Here is a 24,452-nt window from a genome sequence, read left to right as displayed (position 1 = left end):
TGGAGTTAAAGCACTTCTTGTGCGTTACTTTCTGAGTTTATATCAGTACTAGAGGCATTGCATCTCCTACTTTTTCTTTACCTCAAATACTCCTCTGGTCATTAGATAAAATCCCTTCCACCTGCTATATTGTGCTTGTTACTCAAGCTCATTTGAACAAGTAGAAGTGTAGGTTGAACCCTTGAGTTTTTGCTTTCTGTGGGGTTCTGATCTATTTGCTTTGCAGGGAGCTAACAGGCAGGTAGAGGACCTCAGTCTTTAAGAATTTCTCCTATTCAATCCCACAGTTGCCTGTGAGTTGTAACCCTCTAGCCTAAAAAAAAACAAACCCAGAAAAAAAAAGAAAGTATCAGAATTTAATGTGCTATCCTCAACCATTCTAAAATAGCAGAGGATAATCTAGCTTAAAGAACATTATGAATTACTTGATAGACTGAGATCAGGCGCAGTGACACAAAAATGGATAAAGCCAAGGCACAAATATGCCTTTGGCAGTAACGTAAGTGTCTGATAAAGTTTGAAATAACCCCAAAATATCTACTGGCTTCAAGAGTGTGGATGTCAAAAGAAAAAGAGATCAGCTATGTGAATGTTGATGTTCTCTAATAACATGTTAGAGTGACGGAAGTGGAGAAAGGGTGGATTTTCACTGAATTTCCCTAAAAGCAAGATATTACCGTGTCTCTAATAATTTGGAAAAGAATTTTAGTTTCAGCTCTGGAATGAAGCACCACACGGTGGTCACATTTTCAGTGATGCTAAGAACATGGGACGCTCAAGCAGGGAAACTCATTTGGTAGGAAGCCATTCCTGAGAATGGGAATTGTTCAAAATTGTTGCTCTTGCAGAAGTGCCTAGCGAAGGAAGATGGGAAGGAGCGGAAATAATATAACCAAGAAGCCCACAGGTGATGAAACTGGTAGTTTGGCTACTGCAGTGTCATGTCTCTGTGGTCAGATCTTGTTTAGATATGGGCCCAAATTAATTGGCTGTTTTTATTTGAGTATGCGTTTGATCTCAACATAGTTAACAGTTTCTGAGGTTTTACCCAGAACATAGTAGTTGAGCTTTTATGGTGTTAATACAGATGCTGTTTTTCTGTCGTTGTGTTCTGGGCAGAGGAAGCTCGGCAGATTTGTGTTTGGAAGTTTATCTGTAAGCTGTCTACAACTCAAGTTTAAGATTCTGCAAATATGGGAGGGCTTTTCTGTGTACTTGCAGCTCTGGGAAAGTGAGCAATGTTAGATAAATCTGTTTGGGGAAGGATAAAATACAAAAAGGTTTTATGACTAATGACAGCAGCTAAGGATCATCTTGTTTGCACAGGTTATGTTTCAGAGCAGCGGTTGCCTGACACACTGTAGCATCTTATTAAATGCTTTATTATAAGACAACAGTAATGTTATGGAAGTGATGCTACGTTTCTGTACTGCTTTCCCTTTGAGAGACATTTGTTTTCAGCTCAGATACTGAAGCTGAAGCATTACTATCATAAGTTCATTCTGCTTCAGTTTTAAATTGCTTAATTGTCTTGCGAAAATTTGCCTGGAATGACAATGGGAGTGGTATCAGGTAACCATTTTCTGGGTGGCAATTTTAAGATTTGCTCTTTATTTAGAGCTCTTCACTGGTCTCCAGGCTGATTAAAGATGGATCATATAGTCCTTCTCATAAATACTTTCAAGATGCCTTTTTTTTTTTTTTTTTAAAAGTTTGCTATTGGTGTCACTGGTGACAGTGTTTCACTGTGTATTTTCAATTCCTCTGTCTCTTATGTCCTTGACTGGCTTTTCTGCTCATTTTTTTCCACTAAGCTCATAGCATCACAGCATAAATATATTAACAGATACTGAAATATATATGCATCTAGTCTGTGTTTCAAGAAGACTCACATAAATAAAGATTTGCTAGATCAAGCCTTTGGTAGATGACCTAATTTTCCTTTTTAATGAGATTACAAAAGGAGATTTAAATAATGTTTCACGCTTTAGAAGCGTTAACAGGCGCAGAGATTTCAGACTGAATCCTCAGCTGGTATGAACTGGCATTGGGAAGTTGTGAACTGACAGCAGAGTTGTGTGATTTGAAGCAGCAGAGATTTCAGCTCTGGACTCCCAACATACAAGTGAAGAAATAAAACTGAGAGGCAAACTTTGCCAAGAGCTATACACTGCATGAGGAGCTAATGGTAAAACAGAAAATTACAAGAGACCCAGAGTTGAAGAGAATCCAGAAGGGAGCTTGCATGAAGTGGGCTGGTGGGCACAGCTGGGAACTTAGACTTGAGCATGAAGTCTGAGCCCAAGCTAACATAGCAGTGGACTTGGAACCAGTGAAATTTAGAGAAGGCTAGTGCGAAAGAAAGCGCCTGCTTCAGTCCCTCCAAAAAGATGGCTCCGCATAAACCATCTTGTGTACAAAGCAAGAAAGAGAAGAGAAGAGATGAGATGTGCTGGGAGCTATTGCCTATGGTAATGGCCATAACAGTGAGGGAGCTTCTGCGGCTCCTCCCAAAAGTGCTGCTGATGGGAAGGAAGCTGATTTGATGGGAGGGACCCTGTCGTATATAGTTAATTGAATAAGCTGTTCATCTTCTAAGTGCTTATTTGAGCTAGGCTTAGCGACTCTCCAGAGATGCACCCATCACTAGCTATGAAAATCCTTATGCAGCAGAGCGCGCAGAACCTCAGATTACCTCTTTCCCTTTTATTGTACAATGCTATTTTTAATCCAGTGCCTTGCTGTGTATTAATAATTTTTGACAAATTACTTCATGTTGTGTAAATTCCCACGCACTATCTGTGCGTGCATATTTTAGCCTATTGCAGTCTCATAAGAGCAGTAAGTGACACCTCATTTCCCATCACCTTTATTTTATGGGCAGGCTGGCATGGTGATTAGATATCAGAGGAAACTGGTGCACAAATTCAGCTGTCAATTTAAACCAGCGAACAGTTCTGTTGTCAATGCAGCTTTGCAGGCTTATATCAACTGACAGTACTGCCCCAATACCCGTGGATTCCATACCATTAATCATCAGAGAGATAATTTTACTAGTTACGTGGTAGTATGAGTACAAATATGTTACTGGAATTGACATCTCAGAAAGCTGAGTGGATCATTGAGTCAGGAGTGAGCACATGGTGGACTTCCATCTACATACAAGGAGGTACAAGAGTCACAGCAGTGTTTCTGGACTGAGAAGATATCTTTTACAGTCAAGTGCTACTTTCTTAGGCATGCATTTCTCTTACATACAGGACTTTAATAGCAGAAACTCTGTGCGACCCAAGAAATGCATGATAAGAAAGCTCTTTTAGATACTTTAGGGATGGGTCATGTATCTATTCTTCTTACATAAAGTTCTTGGGAACAGAGCAGACTAGGAGTGACTCATATTCTCCATAATCAACCAAATATCTTATGAATGACCTTACAAAGGTCAGTGAGGTTACTTGTGAATACAGCGGGTAGGATTTTGCTCTTCAACCAAGCCCGCATAGCAAAGCTGCACTGTGAGAGCATGTCCTAGTACAGTACTGCCCTGGCATGCATGGGGTGAGGAGTACTTGCTGTGAACAGCGCTGTGCCCCGAGCTGTTGTGCTATCAACCAGGCTCCAAACCCTCTCAGGACCCTGGTGACACACATCTGGTTTCTAGCACAGGTTCAAGCCGTGACAACGCATCTGAGTCCTAGCAGAGACTGAGGCTTGAGCCTCCATGCTGGCAAGCTGCTGTATTCCCCGCAGGAGAGATCACAGCTTGCGGGGGGAGGCTCTGTGTGCACCACCAGACCTCCGCGATGGAGGGGCCTCTCTGCATCTTCCTGCAGAAAACTTATCTTCTCTTTCTGGGCTTTTCAGTGGTAACTTGGTGGGATAATGCATTACTCTCATGGAATATTTCGAAAATATAGTACAAGCTCACAGAGCTTGGGGGATGGATTGGAAGAACTCAAGTCTGTGTTGCTTTTCTGTAAGATACCTTGTGTCCGAGAAGAGACCACCTTAAAGCGCAGCAGTTTAGAATCACAAGCAACAAGGAATTGGATTAATTCTAGTATCAGCATTATTTGAGCCCTTGAGAGGAGCAGAGCTGAATGTTTAATGGACGTTTGAGAGAGGCAGTCTGCTGTGAGTACAAGTCAGAATGTGGCACAGGCTCTGACACTAGTATACACAAGCAGATCTCTGTGGATAATATGAGTTTTTTTCTTTTTGATTTTTAGAATCAACCTTGTCCTATGTTAGGCAGCTGGAGGCAAGAGTAAGACAGCTGGAGGAGGAAAATCGCATGCTGCCCCAGGTGGGTGTTACTTCTGTTGGTGGGAACAGTAGCTGGCAGCTAGACAGCAACGCTCGAGTCTTCGTGCTTGAGATAAAGCCAGTATTACCTGACATTTGACGTTACTGCATTTGAACACTCAGGCTGATCATTCAGAAAATCAAAGGCACTCACATCTGTTTGTTCATCTTGCTCGTGATTGAGTGGGGTATTTATTTAAGACTATGACAATGCTTTCGCTAATTTTTCTCCTTTGCAGGTGTTGACACCTTGCTAAGAAAAATTCACTGGAAGCCGCTACTTTATAGTTAATTAATTTAAGGGTTGAAAAATCACAGAGAACTGACCCTTTACATCTGGTTTTATTCCAAGAGGTTCTTGTTATTAAAATATCAAGTACTTTTTATAGTTAACCAAAATATTTTGCTTTAAAAATGCAAATGTTTTACATAATAATAATTGGGTTATATTATTTTTAATATTTTGAGGAATATATTAGATACATAAATGCAAGACTGAAATTAAATTGAATAAATAAGCAAATATGAAGTTGAAGGTTTTCCCAATATGTTTTTAAGAATGAAAAATTTTGAAGTTCATTAAGAATGAATCAGGCACTTGTATTTTTTTTATATATATATACACATGCAAACCAGTACATATTTCTGTTATATTTCGTTAAGTAATCCTTAGGAAAACCCATAAAGTCTCCAAATGAAGTTGCCCCCTGGAAGAAAAAAGAAGTTGCATTTTGTTTAAAGCAAATACTAGTTTAAATGAAGACATTGGTCTGAAGAAGGAAAGTGCTTTTTATTGAACATAGTACTGTTATTTGAATGGAAAATCCAAGATAGCGGTGAAATGTAGTAAGAAGTAAAATCCACTGGCTCCAATTTATTCATTTGTATAAGCCAAGATTAGCTAGAAGATCTCAGCCCCGGGTTAACAATTTCCTTTCTTAAGGCAGATTTTAAGTAAAATGTGGTGGTTTTTTTCCTCACCTATAATATGACAGTTGGAAGGGCCTCTATAGCTCTTGTTTAGCTCTTGACTTGCTAGGTGACCTTGACCAATTTGTGTAACTTCTCTGTACCCTAATTTGTTGATCTGGAAAAGAAGGACAGCAAGAATGGTTAAACGTCTGTCCATTAACATGTATACAGTCTTCAATAGAAAAGACAAAGGTTGATCTGCCGTGTTAAAGAATATTATTTTCTTGTCAAGAACGGTGTTCAGGGCAAATGTTAACAAACCTGCCTGAAAAATACCATTGTGGTTTGTCTTGGGTCTGAAACAACACTGGGGGATAAATTGTGCAGAACATTCTTTGTGGGCAAAATCTTTAGAAGTGGCCATATGTTTTATTTGTCTGGGGTCTGAGGTGCTCAGGTGGAGACCCATGAAATGCATTACCAGATCTTGCCAAAGACTGGAACACCCACACTGTGGGCCTTGAGTTCATCAAAAATATCTTAGATGGGGTGCCAAAACCAGAAAATAGTGCTTGTGAAAATAGCACCTAAGCCCATAGCTGTTGCAAAAGTAATTGTAACAAAATATGCTGATTGTGGGGTTTTGAAGGGGAAGAACTAGGTGAGCAAGCCTGCAAACTGCTTTTTGTTTTTAAATACACAGGTCAGAGTTTGTCTTATGTTTAGTTTTGTTGGCACAAGGATCTAGTAGGGTTCTGAAAAATCTCGTATCTCTGGATACTTTATTGTAAGAAATAAGGACTGACAAGGGTTCAAGTTTCCTGGCATATCTTACTCACCTTTCCTCCTGAAGAAAGTCATTGCTTTGGGGAGAGGAAGGAAATGCAGACACCAAGCTTATTCTGACTTTATATTCGATTACCTTGGCATTATGTTTGCATAAGTTCGTTTTGGGGGTTTGTTATTCTTGTGAGTAATACCCTGAACGTGCTATCAGCGGTGATCAGGCCCTGTCACAAAGACAAGGATGTGGGATGGAAATGCATAAGCTCCTGGCACTGGTTTGATTCCATTTAATGGGAAGAATGGGAGTTTGTTGGGTGTTAAGCCAAACCAAGTGCTTTTGACAAATCAGCTGAAAATATATCATGAGCTCCACAACTGATGAAGGTTTTTGGCACAGCTCTTACTCAGTTACATGTTGTGCCTTAAGATTTCACCAGTGCTTCAGTAAGAGAGTGCCTTTTGCTTTTTGCATAGCACCTCGTTGATGGCATGCTGGAGCCCTGGGAGGGTTTGGGAGTTGCAGGACTGCACTTCGTATGAGAGAGGTGACGACTCACACTCGTGAGTGTGACGCCTCTGCTAGGTCTTTACTGAAGAGTCTTTGCCCTGCTTTCTGAGGCGTTTTCTCTCCTCCTGCCACGCTTTTCTTCTTTTTCCTCTCTGCTTTCAATATCCTTTCTTTTCCCCCTTTTCTGCTTATGTGTCACACATGAAAATGCACCAGCACATTTGTTGACACCCTCTTCAGATAAATCACTCCTTTCACTATCACTTAGGTGTGGTTCTTTTCCAATTTCTTTTGCTTTGCTTGTCTCCCTCCATACATACTAGCTTTCTTTTCAAAACCCCTCAAATCTCTAATGTAAAGGTTTTATTAATATTTAGTGGCAAGAACATTTCCAGAGAAAATGGTTTTAAGTGCTGCCATCACTGTTCAAATGGAACCTGAGTTTTAGTTCACTCTGATGTACTGAAGGGCTTCTTTGTCAGGGGAAATGCAGTGCCACCACTGAGTCAATATTTTAGTTTGATCGGGTAATAGGAAAGGTATAAAAATGTGCATATTCACTTAAGCCTGTTAATGTCTCTTCCTGTGCTGCACAGTTGTTCTGGTGGCGGTTTATAGCATAGTAGTGGGTTTAAGGGTTATGAGAAGCCATAGATGAGTTGTAGGTTTGCTGTGTTGGTGAGAGCTGTAATTAGCTGTTCTTTTTTGTTGTTCTTTTTTTCCTTCTCTCAGATAGCATGTAACAAGATATGATCCAGACCCTTTCAGTTTCTGGCCACAAATAGGATTTTTGTGCAAGAAAGCAGATACTTTCCAAGATTTATGGTATGCAGCTGGGTCTTCTGTTGAGAATGCCAAACTGTGCCGGCTGCGCCCAAGACAAGGGGTGTGCTTGTGCTTCTCAAATATTCATGTAGGTAAGGGTGCGTGACAGCAGTGCGTAGGGGCAAAAGGATTTGAGCAAGAACATTCCTGTTTTGCTGGATGGATTTCAGGCCAGAGTAGTTCCCCCATGGGGCTGGGACAGGAAAGCTCTCTGCAGCACATGGGGTCTGGCAGTGCCGCTGCCTTCTGCTGCCTCAAAATGTACATGAAACTACAGCATCACTGTGGATTGAGTTTTGCCACTAACGTAAAAAAAAAAAAGATAGTATGGCCCATGCTCTAGTCAGAACATAGTGTCTGTGCATATTGTAATGAAGATACTCAGCAATAATTAAGAAAATATGTAGGGACCAAAAAATGGATTCAGATCCCAGTTACAGCTTCCTGGGCTGTGACAGGTCTGTTATGTCAGTGAGTAACTTCAGCTAACTGAAAACAGGAGTGTCCTCCCAGGCTTGATGTGGTGCATAACTGCTATCCGTGCCTTATGCTGGGGGAAGTAAGATCAGGATCTGGCATCCACATGTCAATTAACTGAAGATATCCCTGAATTTTTGTAGGGGTAGTATTTCAGGGCTGATAAGCTCAGCTGAGATGTCATGGAAGTGTGGACATCTGTCATATAATGACAGTTGAATGCATTTGCAAAAGATATACTTGGCAAGCTACCCAATTTAAATTGCCTCAGTTTTTGTTTCATGGGAGGAGGGAGCAAGAGGCAGAGATGGAGAATTGTCAGACGTTTCCCCTTTCTAACTCTTTGTCCTTGTAATTTAGCTTTACCTTTTAGTGAAGGGGAAAGGAGGTATTGCCAGGATGCTGCTTTATGAGCGAACAAACCGCATAGGTCAGTGGGGCTGGAGGCTGGATGCGGGGAGCTGAGCTCCCTACTTCCACAGCGTGCAGCACCAAAGCCATGAGGCAGCTGTGGTGCAAGGCTGCACCGGAGCCCTTCTGCTCCCTTGCACAGAGGCTTTTCTGCCTCCATTTCCTCATTCTTTCCTTTACAAGTCTTTTAGTCCTTTTCCATCTCTTTTTGTTGTTTCTCTTTCAATTCCACTGTTGCTTCAGGCACATTTTTTTTTTTGTTTTTTTTTTTGTTTTGCATCCTTGCTAGCCTTTTCCAGTCCTGGTACGTTTAAGTGTGAAATGGCAGGCGTGACCCTTAGGCACACACTAGTTTATTTTTAAGCACTTCCAACACTTTCCATTTCCCTCTTTCTTCCCCCTTCCGTTAGATTATCACATTTTATGTCAATGCATTTCCAAATCTTTCAAAAACCATTTTGCTGAGATCTGTGTTTTTTATTTTCCCTCTGCATGGCATGGTTTTAGTTATAAATCTAATTAGAAAATGGGAACTGTTTGGTTAGTATTTTTTTTGTCAAATCTGTGTCACAGTCCAATAATGTTTGTCTCCTCCCTTGTAGAAGCATGTAGAAGAATACGGAATTCAACCAAAATGTAATTAAAACCAATTGAACAAACCCATGTTACCTAATCATGTAATCAAATATTTGCTGAAAGTAAATCAACAGCATCCACCCATCCTGTTCCTTCATGTGCTCTCATCCTCAGTTTAAATTAACAGGTCATTAATGGAGTGACTTCAGTTTACAACAGCTGACCAGCATCTTTGTCTCAGGGTGTCCTAAGCATAGTGCTTTTGTCTTGGTTGGCATGGGCAGGCTGAATGGCAAGAGCTTACGGGCTTGATGTTACAAAGATACAAACTCAAGAAAAACACGGTGTACAAAAAGAGTTGTAGTTCAGAGAGAAGGACAGATTATTATTTTTCCAGAGTAATTTCTGAAAGTCTGGAATTACTTTGTATTTATGATTTCTAGTAGAGTCCACTGAATCTTCCACATATTAAATAGTGGTGGTCTTTATGTGTGTGGCCTCCAAGATTTGGAGGTGCTACAGCCCAGAGCCTTTTTCTCTTACAGGTTCATTAGCAAAAGAGGTTTATGAAGGGCCTGCTGAAAACAGTTGTTTCTGAAGGTGTGTAGCCAGCAATGGTTTTGGATACTCAGAAATCTGAGTATGCTTCAAATATGCTACGAGGATATGTGGATTTCAGCAGCAATGTGCAGAAGTAGAGGTTTCTACTGAGGTCTTTGAGAACAGGAATTATAGTGAATAACTGCAGCATTTTAAAATTGTGTGTTTTAATTGACAGGAATATTCCCTAAAAAAATTGTTGCTGTTTTGTTTAGTGCGCTATTAATCCAGCAGAGCAACATACTGCAGCTTATTGCTTTCTGCTTTTCCTTTCTCCTGCCTGTTTGAAACAAGCTGACAAACACAGCCTGTGTTTTCTTTGAGCTAACGGGGAAATTGAGGGCTGGGGAAATCAGAAAAAAGCTTTGAAAATCAGGTAGTGATTGAACTGGCATGGCAGTTACCCAGCAGGAAGGATATACTTCCCAGTAAACCACTTGCCTCTGGGATAAAAGGCAGCTGGAGAACGAGGTCTTGTGTGTTTGCTGGGGTAGGTCTCCGATGGTAAGTGAACAGAGCAGTGCCCAGTGGACAGGAAAATCGTGTTCCCTCTGAAGCTTTGGTGAGGTGACTGCAAGTGTCCTTGGGGCAGAGATGGACTGTGTTTTTTCCTCCTCGGCTATCCCTGCATGCCGTGGGGAGGTTGAGAGTCAGGCAACAAGCGGCATGCTTCCTCCGGAGGGGCTGGCAGATAAACTGCCACTGACTTGAGCTATGTAGTGTGCTTTGCAGTACAGTGGTATTCATTCATGACTGTCCTTATCAACAGTACGGATTGAAAAAATGATGTTTTCTACTGGCTCAAGTAGAAAGGCTCATGATTAGTTCTCTCCATCAAAGAGTATCCTGTTCTACACAGGGGTCTTTATTCTGTCCATGACCAGAGTACAGTGCAGGGTTTGCCTCTGGTGCTATGGGAGAATGGCCCTGAGTATCCTTAACATTCTGCAGTCAGTGTGAGAGAGATGCTAAATTTCCATTCATCTAATTTTTTGTTATGTGATATTACGGGTCGAGTCAGATTTCCAGACTCAACGCGACTAGAGTTGCGTGTTGGCATTAGATATTTTGTAGATTTACTTGCAACAGAAAATTGATCTGCACGTTTAGTGATTGCAGTTCCCTCTATTATCTTTGTGGCAAAACGTACAGGAGATATTATGTGGTTTTTACCTGCTTCAGACAAGATGCTTTCTGCAGCAGTATGATCTGCATGCAGTAGACGTTAGTCTCGGAGGAGGCAACATGCAAACCATGCTTTAGCTTGGGCACGAGAGCTGGACAGGGGCAGTAGGGAAGGTTAGCAGTGTAGGATGAGCAAAAAAACCCCAATTCTTCCTCAGACGTTGACATTGTGCAGCACTGTTTATTCAAAATGACTCAAGATATTTAAAGTCAATACAGATTTCAGCACTATGGAGACACAACTTCATCCCTGCTGTCTGATTTGGTTCCATTTCCACAGCTTTGTTACTGGATAATAAATGAAAAGATCCGTCCAAAACACGTGGACACATGGGATGCCTGCTTTGAGTGTCTGAATGCAAATGCTGCATGTGGAGCTAGAGAAGAGGAGGAAGGGAACAGGATTTCTCCTCCCGTCCTCAAGGTCCTCTTCAGGATCCAGTTGTAATCTGGGTTGGGCAGTGGCAGAGAAGAGACTCAGTGCAAGGAAACTCAGGTCAAGTTTTGGTGGAAGGTTAGACATTGCCATGCTAGCAGCAACTGGCATCCACTGGCTAGCATCCACTGGCATCCACTGGCATCCACTGGCAAGCAGCAGCTGCGATGATAGGTCTGAAAAGCACACTTTTCTAGTCTCCTAAGGCACCTTGTTTTCAGACAGCGCCACTTTGGTGAAGTGCCTTTTCCTCTTGTTTTGCTTCACTGCCTCAGAAACTTGTAATGCAGTCAGTAGTGCTGAAGTGTCTTCAGACTCACAGGACTTGCTGAGGAACAGGAGACCCACGTTCAGGCTGGTCCCATCCCCATCATCTGCTGGAATAAGCTTCCTCCAAAGAAAGCAGAAGCCATACTGCCTCTGTGGAGTGGCATCATCTGAGATGAGAAATCCCTGAGCTGGAGGATGGGGCTTCAGGGCTGCAAAACCTGCTTTATTTTTTAAGAAAAGCTTATGTCTCTTACCAAGGACAGAGGGAGGAGGGAGAAGTATTTCCACAGGGGAAATACTAATTTTCAGTCTCCTACCAACATGTGTTGAGAATGCTGTCTGCTTAAAGCAATGTGTTCACAACAAGTTTCTCATTCTCATGAAGGGAGACAAAAACGTGCTGCATATGGCACAGAAGAGGCTGTGGAGGACGGCTGCCTGGAGGAAGGCCTGAACTCTGACAGCAGCACAATTCACGGGACTTTTGAATTTTCTCATATTCAGGAGGCTTTAGATGTACAATCTGTACTAATTTTCCCAGCATTTTAATAGCAATATTTATATTTTGCCATTCAAAACTGACAAAAATCTTTGCTGGCCCTGGAGTCAGTAAAGAAACAGAATACTTTTGACTTATAAAAAAACCAAAGCTGTCTGAGGGAATTTATCCTAAACAGAATTGCTCCAATCTGCTTTATTACCCCTTTTCTTTCCTCTTTCATTTCCTTTCCCAAAGTATAGCATTAAGTCTGCCCAGTCACTAACAGATCTATAAATCCTTCTCGAAGAAAAATAAGTCCTAAATCTCCCTCCATACATCACAGCAAATTGATAATAGTCATTGCTGTGGAGAATTGTAGGATGATACACTGCACGCTGCCCTAAGTGTGAGCCGGTATTGTCAGCCTAGTTATGAGACCCATTAGTGCCCACCATCGCGGTTTACACTGCATCCATTGCTTGGCAGGAGGGCGGCACTGGAAGACGAGCTCGTGTACCAAATGGGGTTTCATGTTCAGACTCAAGATACCTTTGCCGTGGGCTTAGCATATGCAGCATTCTCTTTTTTTTTTTTAAATTGTTTTTAGGGGTTTTTTTGAATATGTGAGGTTCAGTCCTGCAGACGATTGCTGGGATCGAGTCTATCACGTTCAGTAGTTGCAAGGGTTCTCTCTGCGATTGCCGCTTTGGCACTGCTGTGAGCCATGCAGTGAGCCTGCTGTGAGCCAGCAGGTTACAAAGGCCTGGGCATATCCTGATGAAATCATGCACAGCATATAAACTTGCTTTGGACGGGGGTACTTTTCAATTAAACATTTTCAGGCAGACTGGATCTGTGAAGTTCAGCCTCATGTCATCTCTGTGTGCCCTTTTCCTCCCACACCCACCTTCATCTTTCCTATTGTTTAGATTATAGACACCCCCAAAAAGACTGCAATGTGCTATGTGCTTGCTCAGCAGGGCAAATTAGTGCACGTCGGGTGCACTGATTCTGATCAGAGGCTCTTTCCACTGTCATTATTTTTCCTTCAGAAATGCATTTCCCACACAATCTAGCAGGAATTACTGCTACATTATTTCTTAATGTTTCCTACAGTGTTTCTTACTCTGCAAGAAAGGAACTTTTCATCTCTTAATCTTTGAAATGTTTTTCTTTGTTATATTTATCTTTTTTTTTTTTTTTAAAAACAAAATTCTGCATGAAGAATGACAGTGAAGAACAGGTGGGGTTGAAGGCACCTCGGAAGTGTCTACTCAGGCCATCTCTGTCGCTGCAGCTATCACATTGCTGTCCATTAATGCAGCAGGGGTATTTTTAGCACTCCTCCTCTGAGGCAGGCTGCTTGGTCAGGTTACCTCGGCACTGCAGTCACTCCAGGAGATGCTTTACATCCTTGCAAAGTTTGAGGTGACTGAGCTGTAAGAGTTTAGGTAGCTTGCATTTGTTTGGCAGTGTCCTGAAGAACCCTTCCAGGTGTTCCCTGAGAGGAAAAAGCCCCTGAGGTTGTCACTGTTGGGTATAAATTGACATCTCGCAGGCAAGCAGGGGAACATGCCCTTGCACCAGAGCAGCCAGCGGCAGGGAAGGAGTGAGCTGGCAGCCCGGAGCTCCTGGCTCCTTCCCTGGTCGGCTGCGGCTGGGCTTGTGTTGCAAACCTTGCAGCAACGTTTAAAAATGTGAGTTTTATTGAAGGAACAACCTCCAGAATTATTGGGATAAAATTAGACATTCTCAAAACCTTCCTCTGGAGTTGAAATCATCTCTCTGAACCTCACGGCACTTTTGTGAGGCAACATACATAAGAAATTTTCTTACTATGTCCTGATTTTCCAGATGCACACCCTTGAGGGCCAGAGTGTTTGGGTGACATGCAACAGTAGCACTTGAGCTACCTCACGTGGATCTTGGTTACTGTGGCACAGAAAGAGGGGACTTGGAGTGAAACATGCCTTCAGTGCTTCTCAGCTTTAAAAAAAAAAAAAAAATTGACATCTGTTTTAATTAGTTACCAACCCTTTTCTTTATTAAAAAGTTTTTAATTTTTTGTGAAGGATCCCATTAGGATGCCAGGAGGGGCGGAGGGGAGTTACTGCTCTGCAAACGAGCCAGCTAGCGTCAGTGGACATGGCTCAGCCTCTCAGCAGTCTGACTCAGTGGTAAATGCTCTGAAGGTAACGCTCCTCCGGTACAGTCCATGCAAAACGTCGTGTCTGTTACTCAACACGTGTCGTATTGTCCTGGCAACATTCCTGTGGACACCACTGGGATGTTACTGTCATGAATGGGATTGTTTTTCTGTTTGTCACTCATTGCATCTGTGGACTGTGTGTTTCTCGGGGCAGGGATCTGGCCCCTACAGTGGGGGTGATGCCAGCTGTAGCTGCTCTCCAAAGTATTTACACTTGTACAGTTTTTCTTTGAAGCTGAAAGCAGTGTTTTTCTGAATAAGGAAGTCTTTCTGCTTCAACTGGGATGCATACTCGTTCTCCAGTGGAATATAATGGATTCCTGTAACCCGTGCAGAGAGTAATACTTTAATGCAAAGATAAAGCCAATGCGCATGGTATACTCATAATAAAAATAGCAGAACTTTGGGCTGAAGACCATGCATCATGATCCCAAGGTCAGTGTTGAAACTTCTTTGAGAGCAGATGTGATTTACTCTGAAGTCAGGGTTGGATTGCAAAGAGCGGTGTTGCATTGATAAACAGCAATTGACATAAGCAATCAGAGGGGCAAATTTGCAAGTTCTTACCTATGTCAACAGTGAAACTGTTGCAATTAATGAAACTTAGAAAGCTGTTACAAGAGGCAATGGTTTATCAGGTGATCTGGACAACAAGTGGCTGAGTTCACTGTCCCACTGCAGCATGGGCGTCAGTTCTGTCCACGCTCCTCTGGAGAGGATTAAAAACTGATGGTGAGCTGAGCAGAGAGCAGGGACTCCGTATTCCTGTCTCCTAACACTGGCTCTGACGTGACTATTTGCTGGTGCTTTGTGCACGTCTTCTCTCCTGTGCTTCACTCATTAGCTAAACTGCTTTAATATTCATTCAGTTAAGTGGGTGTTATTCCCCACCTATACAGATGTTGCAGGGACATACTGGTTACTTGGAGGGGGTAGGTTTGCACTCCTTCAGGGGAGAACTGAAAGGGACTTTGGTAGACATTTGCTCTGTTTTTGAGCTTCGTGGAGGTGCACGGTAAGAGATCAGTAGTGCTGTTGACTTGCCTGGACATCTGAGTTTATGCACAGGGTGATTACCTTCCACATGGCTGGGTGACATTGACTTCTCCTCTGTGAAGTCTGAGGAAATAGGTTTATGCAAGTGAACTGTGCACAAATTACAGCGATCGGATCCCTTCCTGTAACGTAAAACCCAGGCGCAGGGCTTCACCACAGCCACCTCACCTGTTTTTCTGGCTTCCAAAGAGGGGAAGCAGCAGCAGAGTGCTTGAGTCCCTCTCTACGTGCACACAATTGCAGGTCCCCTCTCTAATGGCCACCCCTGACCATGTCCCCATCGGCAGCACTCTGCCCATGAGTGCGCTGGTCTCGCCCTTGTACAGGAGAGGTACGATGAACCGCTGCTCCCGGCTGCTGAGGAGTGCCCAGTTCAGCAGTGCTCAAGGTCCTGTGTGCATCTTCTGGATATTTCCCCTGCTGTTGCCTAGAAAATAAATCTATGCGTAGTAATTTTGTCAAGAGATCATGCATAATTATAAAAAAAAGCCTTTTGTAGTTGTCTTAAAATACCCATTGGCAAAGACACTTCCCTGAATGGAACATTTAACAACATGCTTTTGACAACCTGTAATAGCTGGTTGGTGTAAGTGAAATATTTGAACAATGGCTGATACTTTGGTTGCTGAAATGGATTGATAAGAAATACACAGAAGGTAGTTCAATATGATGTGAAAGCTCAGCTTTTAGTTTGCTAGGAGGTATTGCAGCAGGCAGAAATAGATATAAATGATACTGTTATATTCGAAATGGAAAGTGAGCTGTCAGCTAAACAGACTGCCCAACCTTCCCCATCCCCAGCCAGGGAGGAGACCCTGCTGTTTCCCAGAGTGAAGCATATGGGTTTGATCCTGCCTTTCTGGGGAATGCAGAGCTCCCACTTGCATCACTTAGCACAATCAGATGCAGGGTGAAGAACAAGCCAAAGGAGCCTGCTTTTCTTTACAAATTTGGCAATTTGGAATTCCTGCAAAAAAGTTATAGTCTCTGTTACAAAACCTCATTGTTAGTGCAATCCCCTTTTGCACAGCAAGAAATCTAAAGAGCAGCAATATATTTTAAAGGGACAGATCCATAAGAAAATAGAGGGAGGTCATTGCTAAAAATAGTGCTGTGTTTTTCCTGAGCAATGAGGAGGCTTTAAAAAAAAAAAATAAAAAAATTACCTGTGACTCTCCCACTGGTGGAGGCAGTGGTGAAGGAGGGAGAAGAGCTTTGCCATGCAGTTGGTCTGTTAAAGGCTCTTCCATGACCTGATCCCTCATGCAGGGTGGTTGAAAGAAGAAGTTGCCATGTGTGTCCCCCCATGCCTGGGACTTGGCGATCTTCCCCACCGTGCCAGTGGTTATGGGATTGTTCCCTATGTGCAAGTATTGCTAGGGATATATAAGTAGTTATTTCATGTGGCAGGATGTGTTAATTTCTTTTTGCAAGTTGTATATGACCAAACAGCATGCTTGTGCATGGAGATGTGCATATTCCACATAGGTGTGCTTTGCACACCAGGATTTATATTTACGGAATTATGATCGTTACCTAGTCTGACTGCCTGAATAACCAAGGGCACAGGCTTACCTGTGAAACTTGCATCAGGCTTTCCTATCCTGACGTCAGTGTCACCTGCTGGAAGCTCCACTATGCTATCTACAAATTGAAGTGAGGTATGCTTTAATTGAAGACAAGGTCTGAGGCTAAGTATAGGAGTTGCTGCAGAAAAGTGAGTGTTCTGTGGTACCCAGGAGGTCAGGCAGGAAGATTTAATGAGCCCTCCTGCCCTGAAATCCAGAGCACTGTAATCAGTCTAATTATCTGTAAATGCAATTGGTCAGTTATATACGTATGCCCATACTCAGAAAGGACCCATGAAAGCCTAAATATACTACTGCTCTTATTTGTGGCTGCAAAACAAATTTGTAAAATAAAATCACACCCCCCCCCCCTTTTTTTTTTTAAACATACCCTTGTCTTGGAAGCTCAGGAAAGTATAAATCAGCAGGCTGTTAAAGACTCTTACCACTATTTTAGCGAGACAGAAAAAGCTGTGGCTGGAGAAATGTGCAGTGTAAGTTTAAGGTGTTTAATTTTATATTCCATATTGAGCCTGGAAACACCTGAAGGTGCAAAGTATTTTTTGTTTAAATGCTGACAGTATGCCCTTGAAGATTTTATATGGAAATTAAGTCAATTACTGTTTCTGTAATGCAATTACTGTTTTATTAGGAACACTGTAATTTTAACGTGTTAGTATTGATCAGAAAAATCTATGTGTGATAATATATTCTGGGATGAAGTACTGTACGACTCAGCTGACCTGAATTTATCCTTCATAAGAATAAAATTTGGCAAGTATGATGAAGTCTAGCAGCCTCAGTTTCCCCATCGGTACAACGGCACCTATGTGTTTTCTTGCCTACACTATTGCTTTGCAATTTATGGATAGAAAAGCAGTTTCTAACTAATACATATTTAATAGTAATCCATAAAAGTTCTTGTGATGTATGTAATGCTACTTCTAAAATGCTAACGTACTAAATTTGACATTATCAATTCATTTATGTAAATCCCAAATGTATACTTGTATTCTGCCTTGTCTCTTTGTTCCCCAGCCATTCAAAGCTCTGCCACTGGCATTGAAATGCTACCTTTTCTTCTGACTTTTATGATCTATGTCTGATTTGACTATTAATATATTATTATATTTTTAAAATAGTTGGTTATTTCCTTTCTGGTTTTACTTTTCTTATATTCATCTAGTCCATGTTACAAGTACAGTGGGTGTGTGGATGTTACAAGTATAGTGGATGAACTAATTATAATGTTTCTTTTCTTTTGCATTCTCATTGCAGTTCCTCCCAGTTTGTAGCTCACTGTTTTGCTGCAGCTTTATGCGCTGTGGGTGTTTTACACGAAACATTTGCCACGGCATCGTTTAGCCTTTGAAAACAGTGGAATGATGACAAGTTTCATTTTGGGCGCTATAATTTTCATGCATAGTCTTAGTTGGTACTGAAATGCCATTTGGATGTATAGCTCATGTTGTATGAACTTTATGGTGTTGTATGATCGGGTTGATATTTTATCAAGGTAACGGATGTGCAAATTCTCTTCTCAGGATGTGCATATGGTATTGGTACCACCTCATCAACAACATATTTGGGAATGTTTTTGCTTTGTATTTATATACTTGCATTGTCTTAGGAGAATGTAGCAATACGTAGCAGTGGGTTTAGAGGTAGTTTGTCATGTATTAGTGAGCGTGGAGGTAATTTCAAAGCACAGGAATGTTTGAATTAATGATTCAAATTCATGATTTTCCTCAGGCTACCGGTAAGTTTTGTTCACAGAGCTGCAGCACGCTCACTTGGGCTGGGAGCCAAAGGGAAGACGGGATGTGCCATATGGGATTGGTAGGGTGGCTGGGCAAGAGGGGTCAGGGAGCCCAGAGATCTCCGTGAGTATTTCATGCTGCACATGAAGTATGCACGGGCCTTGAATGCTACCACAGCTGGCAGGTGACGTAGCTGCTGTCATCTGCAGTTAGGGTGCAGGTTTCTGCCTGGCTTCCAGGGAGATTTCTCTCTCCTTTCACTCCGGTGTGTTGGAATTAAGCTAGAAATGAATCGCCATGACTGTATCGTGAACCTCATAGCTGTCCTTTATTCAGTCAAGGTTTCTGCTGAAATTTTGAGTGAAGTTTTTGGTACTGGGCTTTTTACTCTGTCGTAACTATTTAAAACACATTCAGGAATGCATAAGTATTACATTTCTCTTGAGTGCTTGTAAATGCAAAGTAATTCCATTACTGCTGCTTATGACAAGTTAGTGTGGAACTAGTGACCTGAGAAGAAAACAACCCTATATGCAAATCCAAAATGCACATACAATGCAGAGGGCCAAACAACTATGTGCGCGGAACACAGCGATGTGTACAGCTATCATGACTGTGCAAAGAACTGCCAGCACAAAAGTGTGGTGATAAATTCGCAGAAATTTAGCCTATATCATCCTGTGTTTCTGAAAAGGAGGCAAATAAAATTACTGTGATGCCTTCGAGACCCAGGTATCTGTTGCACTGTATGCACAAGCAAAAGTGGTTGCTGATAAAGATTTCTCCATTTCCCACCCATAAAAATGGCATGAGTATTCCTTTTGACCCCACCTTGTCAATTCTGCTTAGGATGCTGGCTTTCCAGGGCTGTCTTGTATGTGTTTGTCCCTTCCTAGCAATCAGGGGTCATTTGTTCACCTGGAAATAAAGGACTTTGGGAAGCGTCACCATTTATTATTGTGTCAGCATTAGCTGCTTGGTAAATATTGTCTAATGTTTATTGACCAGAAAAATTGTTGAAATTGTGGGTACAGTGTGCCTTCTCACAAAAGCTATCCAAGAGCTCTTCTTGATAATATGAAGTTAGGAACATCAGCAACCAAACGTCGGAAAGAAACGCCTGTCTCATCAAACCCAGCCCTCCGCCATTTCCGATGGCTCAGCCATAGGCAGCTGATTTGGAAGGTTTCACTGAAAACCCATTTTTCATGCTTTCACCATGGTACAGTGTTTCACAATACAGCAAACTTAGCTAAAACACATGCATATTTTTATGATGATAACATGATTCCACCCGTTTTCCTCCTGATTTCAGGCTGCAAGATTCTAGTCAAATGGAAAGTTTGCAGGGTTTGGGGTTATGCCCAAACCCATTAGTATTAGAGACAGTTCCCTTTAAAGGACTTTAATTTGTTTGGCCCTGTGTAGTAAGACTGTAGTCTTATTGCTTCCAATCTTGGAGTGTTTCTGTTTTTCATGCTTATACTCAGGTTTTCTTCAGCAAAGACTAGAGGAACGGGATTATTTTCCCATCTCGTGCACAGAATAACAGTAGGGCCTTGGGGTTGTTCTGCCTTGGCTCATCAGCTGTAGGAACCAGGGCTGGTGGTGTCTTTTCAGGGTGTTGACTTCCCAGGATCCAGCTGCTTTGTGTTTATTCAGTTCTAGCTAATGCAATCTCTGTTCACTCCTGGGCTTTAGGCACTGTTAAAATACAAATAATAAATAATGGCAATGGAAAACAGTTTTTGCCTTTCTCGACAGTCATATTGCTATTGCTCCAGAGATTAATGAGTGGTTTAGTAACAGTTATACTTTAGTTGGTTGCTAGTTGATTATTATTAAACAGAAATAATCTTAAATTGCAATACACAGTATGGTGGTAATCACCACTCTTGTTTCTGGTGGCCCCTGGAAGAGGTGCCTGGTGATACGATACAAGCTACTGATTCTCCTGTTTGTAATAGGTTGATCTTTTTATAAATCATTACAAAATACTTTCCTAAATTTTTTTTGGTATAACTTCTCTGAATTTTTAATTCCATAACTGTAGCATGGATATTATGCAGTCATGAATGGGAGTAGATGTGAGTACGAGGAAGGAAACCTTTATAACCTATAGCCCATGCTAAGAAAAAAAATTGCTAACTTCTACTAAATTCTACATTTTGCTCTGGTTCAACAAAACATACAAGCATTTATAGAACATTGACTACATGCACAATTCCTCTGATCTCAAGGAAGAACAAATGAAATAAAATAAACACTTTTAATGCCTTGCTTGCTTTTAAGAGAACAAGTACATTTTGAAAAAGGGGAGAACTGCTCTGTGCTTTTTAAACTAGAAATGTTTAGACTCCTCTGGACTGAGCTTTGTGCTTCTGAATTACGTTCTGCAAGAGATGTGGTTTGGGAAATAGCGGAACAAAGTTTCAGTTGAGGCCTGTAAATGTCCTCGGTCTTGTATCTGAAGCACAAAATATCCTGGTGATGCACGTGCTAGTTCATTTGTCTCTGTTTTTAATCATTTTTACCTAGAAGCATGTGCTTTCTGTGTTCAGAAGGAATGTTGTATCCCTTGAGAAATATTCTCTTCTCCTGTCGTGTGTCCCTCCCCTCTGTCCTTACCTGTGCTGCATGGTCTGCTTAATGAACGTGTGGTGTTTCCAGATGCATGTTTATATGAACGCCAGTACATCTTAACTGGTTGTAATGAGATCTCTTTCCATCCCTCCCTTTAGGTTGTGTGGCGGAAACTTGGAGATGCTGCAGGGTCGTGCCCTGGAATTAGACAACATTTGTCAGGAAATCAGTATAAAGGACCTATGTAAAAGGCCCTGAGCAAGTCCTCTCTCTGAAGAGAAAGAGTTTGAACTGCTGATGAGAGAGAAAGAACTGACTGTGTCCACAGGTGTCCACAGCCACTTCCCAACTGACGACGGGGTGTCTGTATGTACTACGAGAGACTTCGTTGGAAACTAGTAGAGATTCTGCACAGAGGTCTTTCAGAGGAGCTGTGTTGTCAGTGCTCCCCAAATACTGCTGGTTTGGTATACTGCTAGTGAAATGCTGCCGCTGCATTGTCACTTCAATACACCACATTTAGAAGCACTGAGGTATTTCCATCCTAACTAAAAGATAATTGGGATTCTGCAGGAGTTATGTGAAATAAGTTTTATTTTGGTTAGTTACAGTGAATCTCTAGTAAGTCTGAACAAATTTTCCACTGGATTTAACAGAGGTTTTTCACCAGACTGGAGAGACATTGATAAACTGTGCCTTTGGTCTCCACAGTTTTGAGAAAGTCACTTCTTAGTAACTCACGCTTCAGTCTGTAAAATATTGGTTAATGGTGCTTAGGCAATTTCCAGATGATTTTTTGCTTTGGTAGAATACCTGCCTTTGGAGGTGCTAAAAGGACCATAAAGTCTCCTAACCAGCCAGTAGTGTAGCATAACTACAGTACTTGTAGTGAAACACAATTTCTTTCTAAATGAAAGTAAAGATAGCTTTCTTTTCGATTAACTTTGATGCACATCTTCTGAAGACGTGTACGATGTTTGCAGCCCTTTAATGAACAGAATACTTAGGTATCACTACTACAGGTCTCAAATCAGAATTTTCATCAGAGTTTTTTTTTTTTTGGAAAGTATTTTCCAATTGTCAGGATGCTAATTTCTACTGTTTAATTTAGAGACATGCTGGTTTATTTAACAAGAGTCTATAAGGATCTAAAAGATTGCACTGCATTATAAAAAAAAGCTTTTCTTGCCACTGTAGCGTTCTTTCAAAGAAAAAGGTTTTATTATACTCAGAGCATGTCTTTCATTATTATGAGGCAGAAAGCTCTTGTTCAGATTGCCTGAGATTTGACCAGATGGCGCCCTAGATGTGCTTAGTTTATTTTTATCTACGTGTATGATACTAGTTGTGTGTATTGAATTGCAATGATAGGTATTTTGTGTATATCTAAAAGCAATGATAGTTTCATGTATGAATGTGCAACAGGCTTGTGACTGAATGCTGTTGCTTAACTTTTTACCATAGCTGAGCATCAAAAAGACTAATAAAAGTAAAAAAAAAAAAAAAAAAAAAAGGAATGCAACAATTCCTGGGTTTCTGGTTTGTTCTTGGTTACGAAGATTTGAGCCAAAGTCAGAACCTCTGTTTTCTCTGAGCTTGCAACGTGCTGTATTCGTGGGCTATTTGCAGTGGAATGTAGCTCGGTTGCTGTACAATCTTTTGTTATATAGGAGTATGATGTAAATCGGCTAACTGTCTTCAGAAAAAGTGTGTTAATTTGCAGCAGTAATTCTATTGGTTTCTGTTGTTATTTTTACTTGGTACCATTTGACGTAAGGCCTCTGATCCAGCATTGCTTTCTCAGGCAAAACTCCTGTTCACTCCATCTCCTTGAGTTGGAAATGCAGAATCCAGCCTTCCATTTTGAAACACTGCACTCTTGCCTAATTTCTTCTATATTACCCAGCCCAAACAGTTGTCTGTTATCTTTACATGTTGTTTTCTCCCATACATATTGTTTGCATAGTTAAACTTCAATTGTTGTATTCCTATATATCTATATATATGTATGAAAAAATGTAAAACATGTACTTGTGCCTGCAGTATGTACGTGCAGGGGCTAATTTGAGGGACACTGGTCTTTTGACACTATACTTGTGTAAATTTTGATACTGTATTAAAACTATTTTTTTACAGTTCTGCATACGATTGGGTATCAAGTATCTGTGTTCATCTTAGCAACGGTAATAAATTATAGAATCTCAGCGTTGTTTGCTCTCTTTTAATGACCAAAGCCGCGAGGTGCTTGGGCTCACATGCAGTTCGCTTTGAAAGGAGCTGTTTGAAATGTTTCCTGCTTGGTTGAGAAATTAGCTGCATGTTGTGGATTTTTGTTCACTTTCTCTCCAGGTGTCTTAAAAAATCCCAGATATGTGGACTTGCTTATATCTTTTATGCTAACTGAGGTAGCTACTGTATGTATTATATACAGAGAGCGGGGTGCTGCGCGGCAGCTCCGGGTTGCCACCAGCTGCATGCCCCAGGTGCGATGCATTAAATCCCCAGCTGTGCTGCAAGGGCAGCCCCAGGGCACCTGTGCGGGGCCCCTCCTCCCCCCTTCTTGCACAGGGCGGCTTTGAGGAGAGGACAGGGCAACATGGAGCTCCCGGAGCCACTTTGCTCAGGTAAGAGACGCAAGCGTGTTCGTGGAACTGGGGGAGGCTGCTTGTGTCCTGCTGTGTGTCGGTGGTCTCCTGTGCCCACCGCATCTCTGCCCCAGGACCGGGCTCCCTCGTCCCCCAGGCGGGCTGTGCGTGTTGGGGGAAAGTGCAGCAAAAGGGCTGCCTGTTACTGCTTGTTGCAGTGAGCAGAAAACTTGCACTAAATTTTCTGGAAAAAAGTACTTAGTACAATCAATATCTTGAAGCTAATAAGTCCTGTGGGGACTCCTAAAAATAAAGCTTACTAAGAGGAGAAAGCGTGCGGTGTGTGGAGAAGAGGGTCAGTGCTCTTGAGGGGTCCTGTAGCCTGCTGATACATCTCTGCACTAATGAATAAAAATTGCTGTAGTAGTTACGGACCTTCCTCTCATCTGTCTTGCTCTCTGCCCACACGCTTAGGCGTTTTTCAGTAAAATGTAATCGCGCCAAGCCTCATGGACTCCTCATTCAGTTGTTTTTAGCATAATTCTGCTTCAGTCAAAAATTTGCATGTTGTTACGGGGCCATTCCCAGCTTCTGAGCTGAGCATGAATGAGCTATAAAATTAACTATGCAAGTGAATTTTAAATAGCACTCGCATAGCGGATGTAGCGAGTGGAGAAAAGCTGCTTTGCTGAAGGGTTAGAAGGTAAAGAATGGCAGTTTGTTTTTCAGCAAGTGAATGGTTTCAGTAGAGCCCTTTCCCCAAAGGTTGCAGTTGATGGACATGTTTATGAACACGGCACGAAGCCAGTGTGCCCTTTTTACCATTTTGAGCACAGCCAGCCCAAACAGCCTCTGCGGCATGGGGACAGCACCCGGCCCCGTGCTCCTTCATGCTGCCTGAACCTCCAAACACCAAATG

At 41.8% G+C, this 24,452-nt stretch overlaps 1 protein-coding gene across 3 annotated transcripts in view; it reads left to right on the top strand.

Moving 5' to 3' along the window:
* Nucleotides 1–23,125, top strand: part of CCDC85A (coiled-coil domain containing 85A) — an 82,750-nt gene extending 59,625 nt beyond the window's left edge. Inside the window, exons 3-5 of one of the 3 annotated variants that reach the window (XM_075496986.1) lie at nucleotides 4,230–4,306; nucleotides 13,845–13,964; nucleotides 21,107–23,125. In XM_075496986.1, the coding sequence (XP_075353101.1) occupies nucleotides 4,230–4,306; nucleotides 13,845–13,964; nucleotides 21,107–21,196 (287 nt within the window). In that variant the 3' untranslated portion in view covers nucleotides 21,197–23,125. The remainder of the gene's footprint in view (nucleotides 1–4,229; nucleotides 4,307–13,844; nucleotides 13,965–21,106) is intronic. The other 2 variants (XM_075496985.1, XM_075496984.1) reach the window with 2 other exon arrangements.
* The last annotated feature ends 1,327 nt before the right edge of the window (nucleotides 23,126–24,452 follow it).

Source organism: Mycteria americana, chromosome 3 (assembly GCF_035582795.1).
Source record: "Mycteria americana isolate JAX WOST 10 ecotype Jacksonville Zoo and Gardens chromosome 3, USCA_MyAme_1.0, whole genome shotgun sequence".
Taxonomy (NCBI): Eukaryota; Metazoa; Chordata; class Aves; order Ciconiiformes; family Ciconiidae; genus Mycteria; species Mycteria americana.
This window is presented reverse-complemented; position numbering and strand designations above follow the sequence as displayed.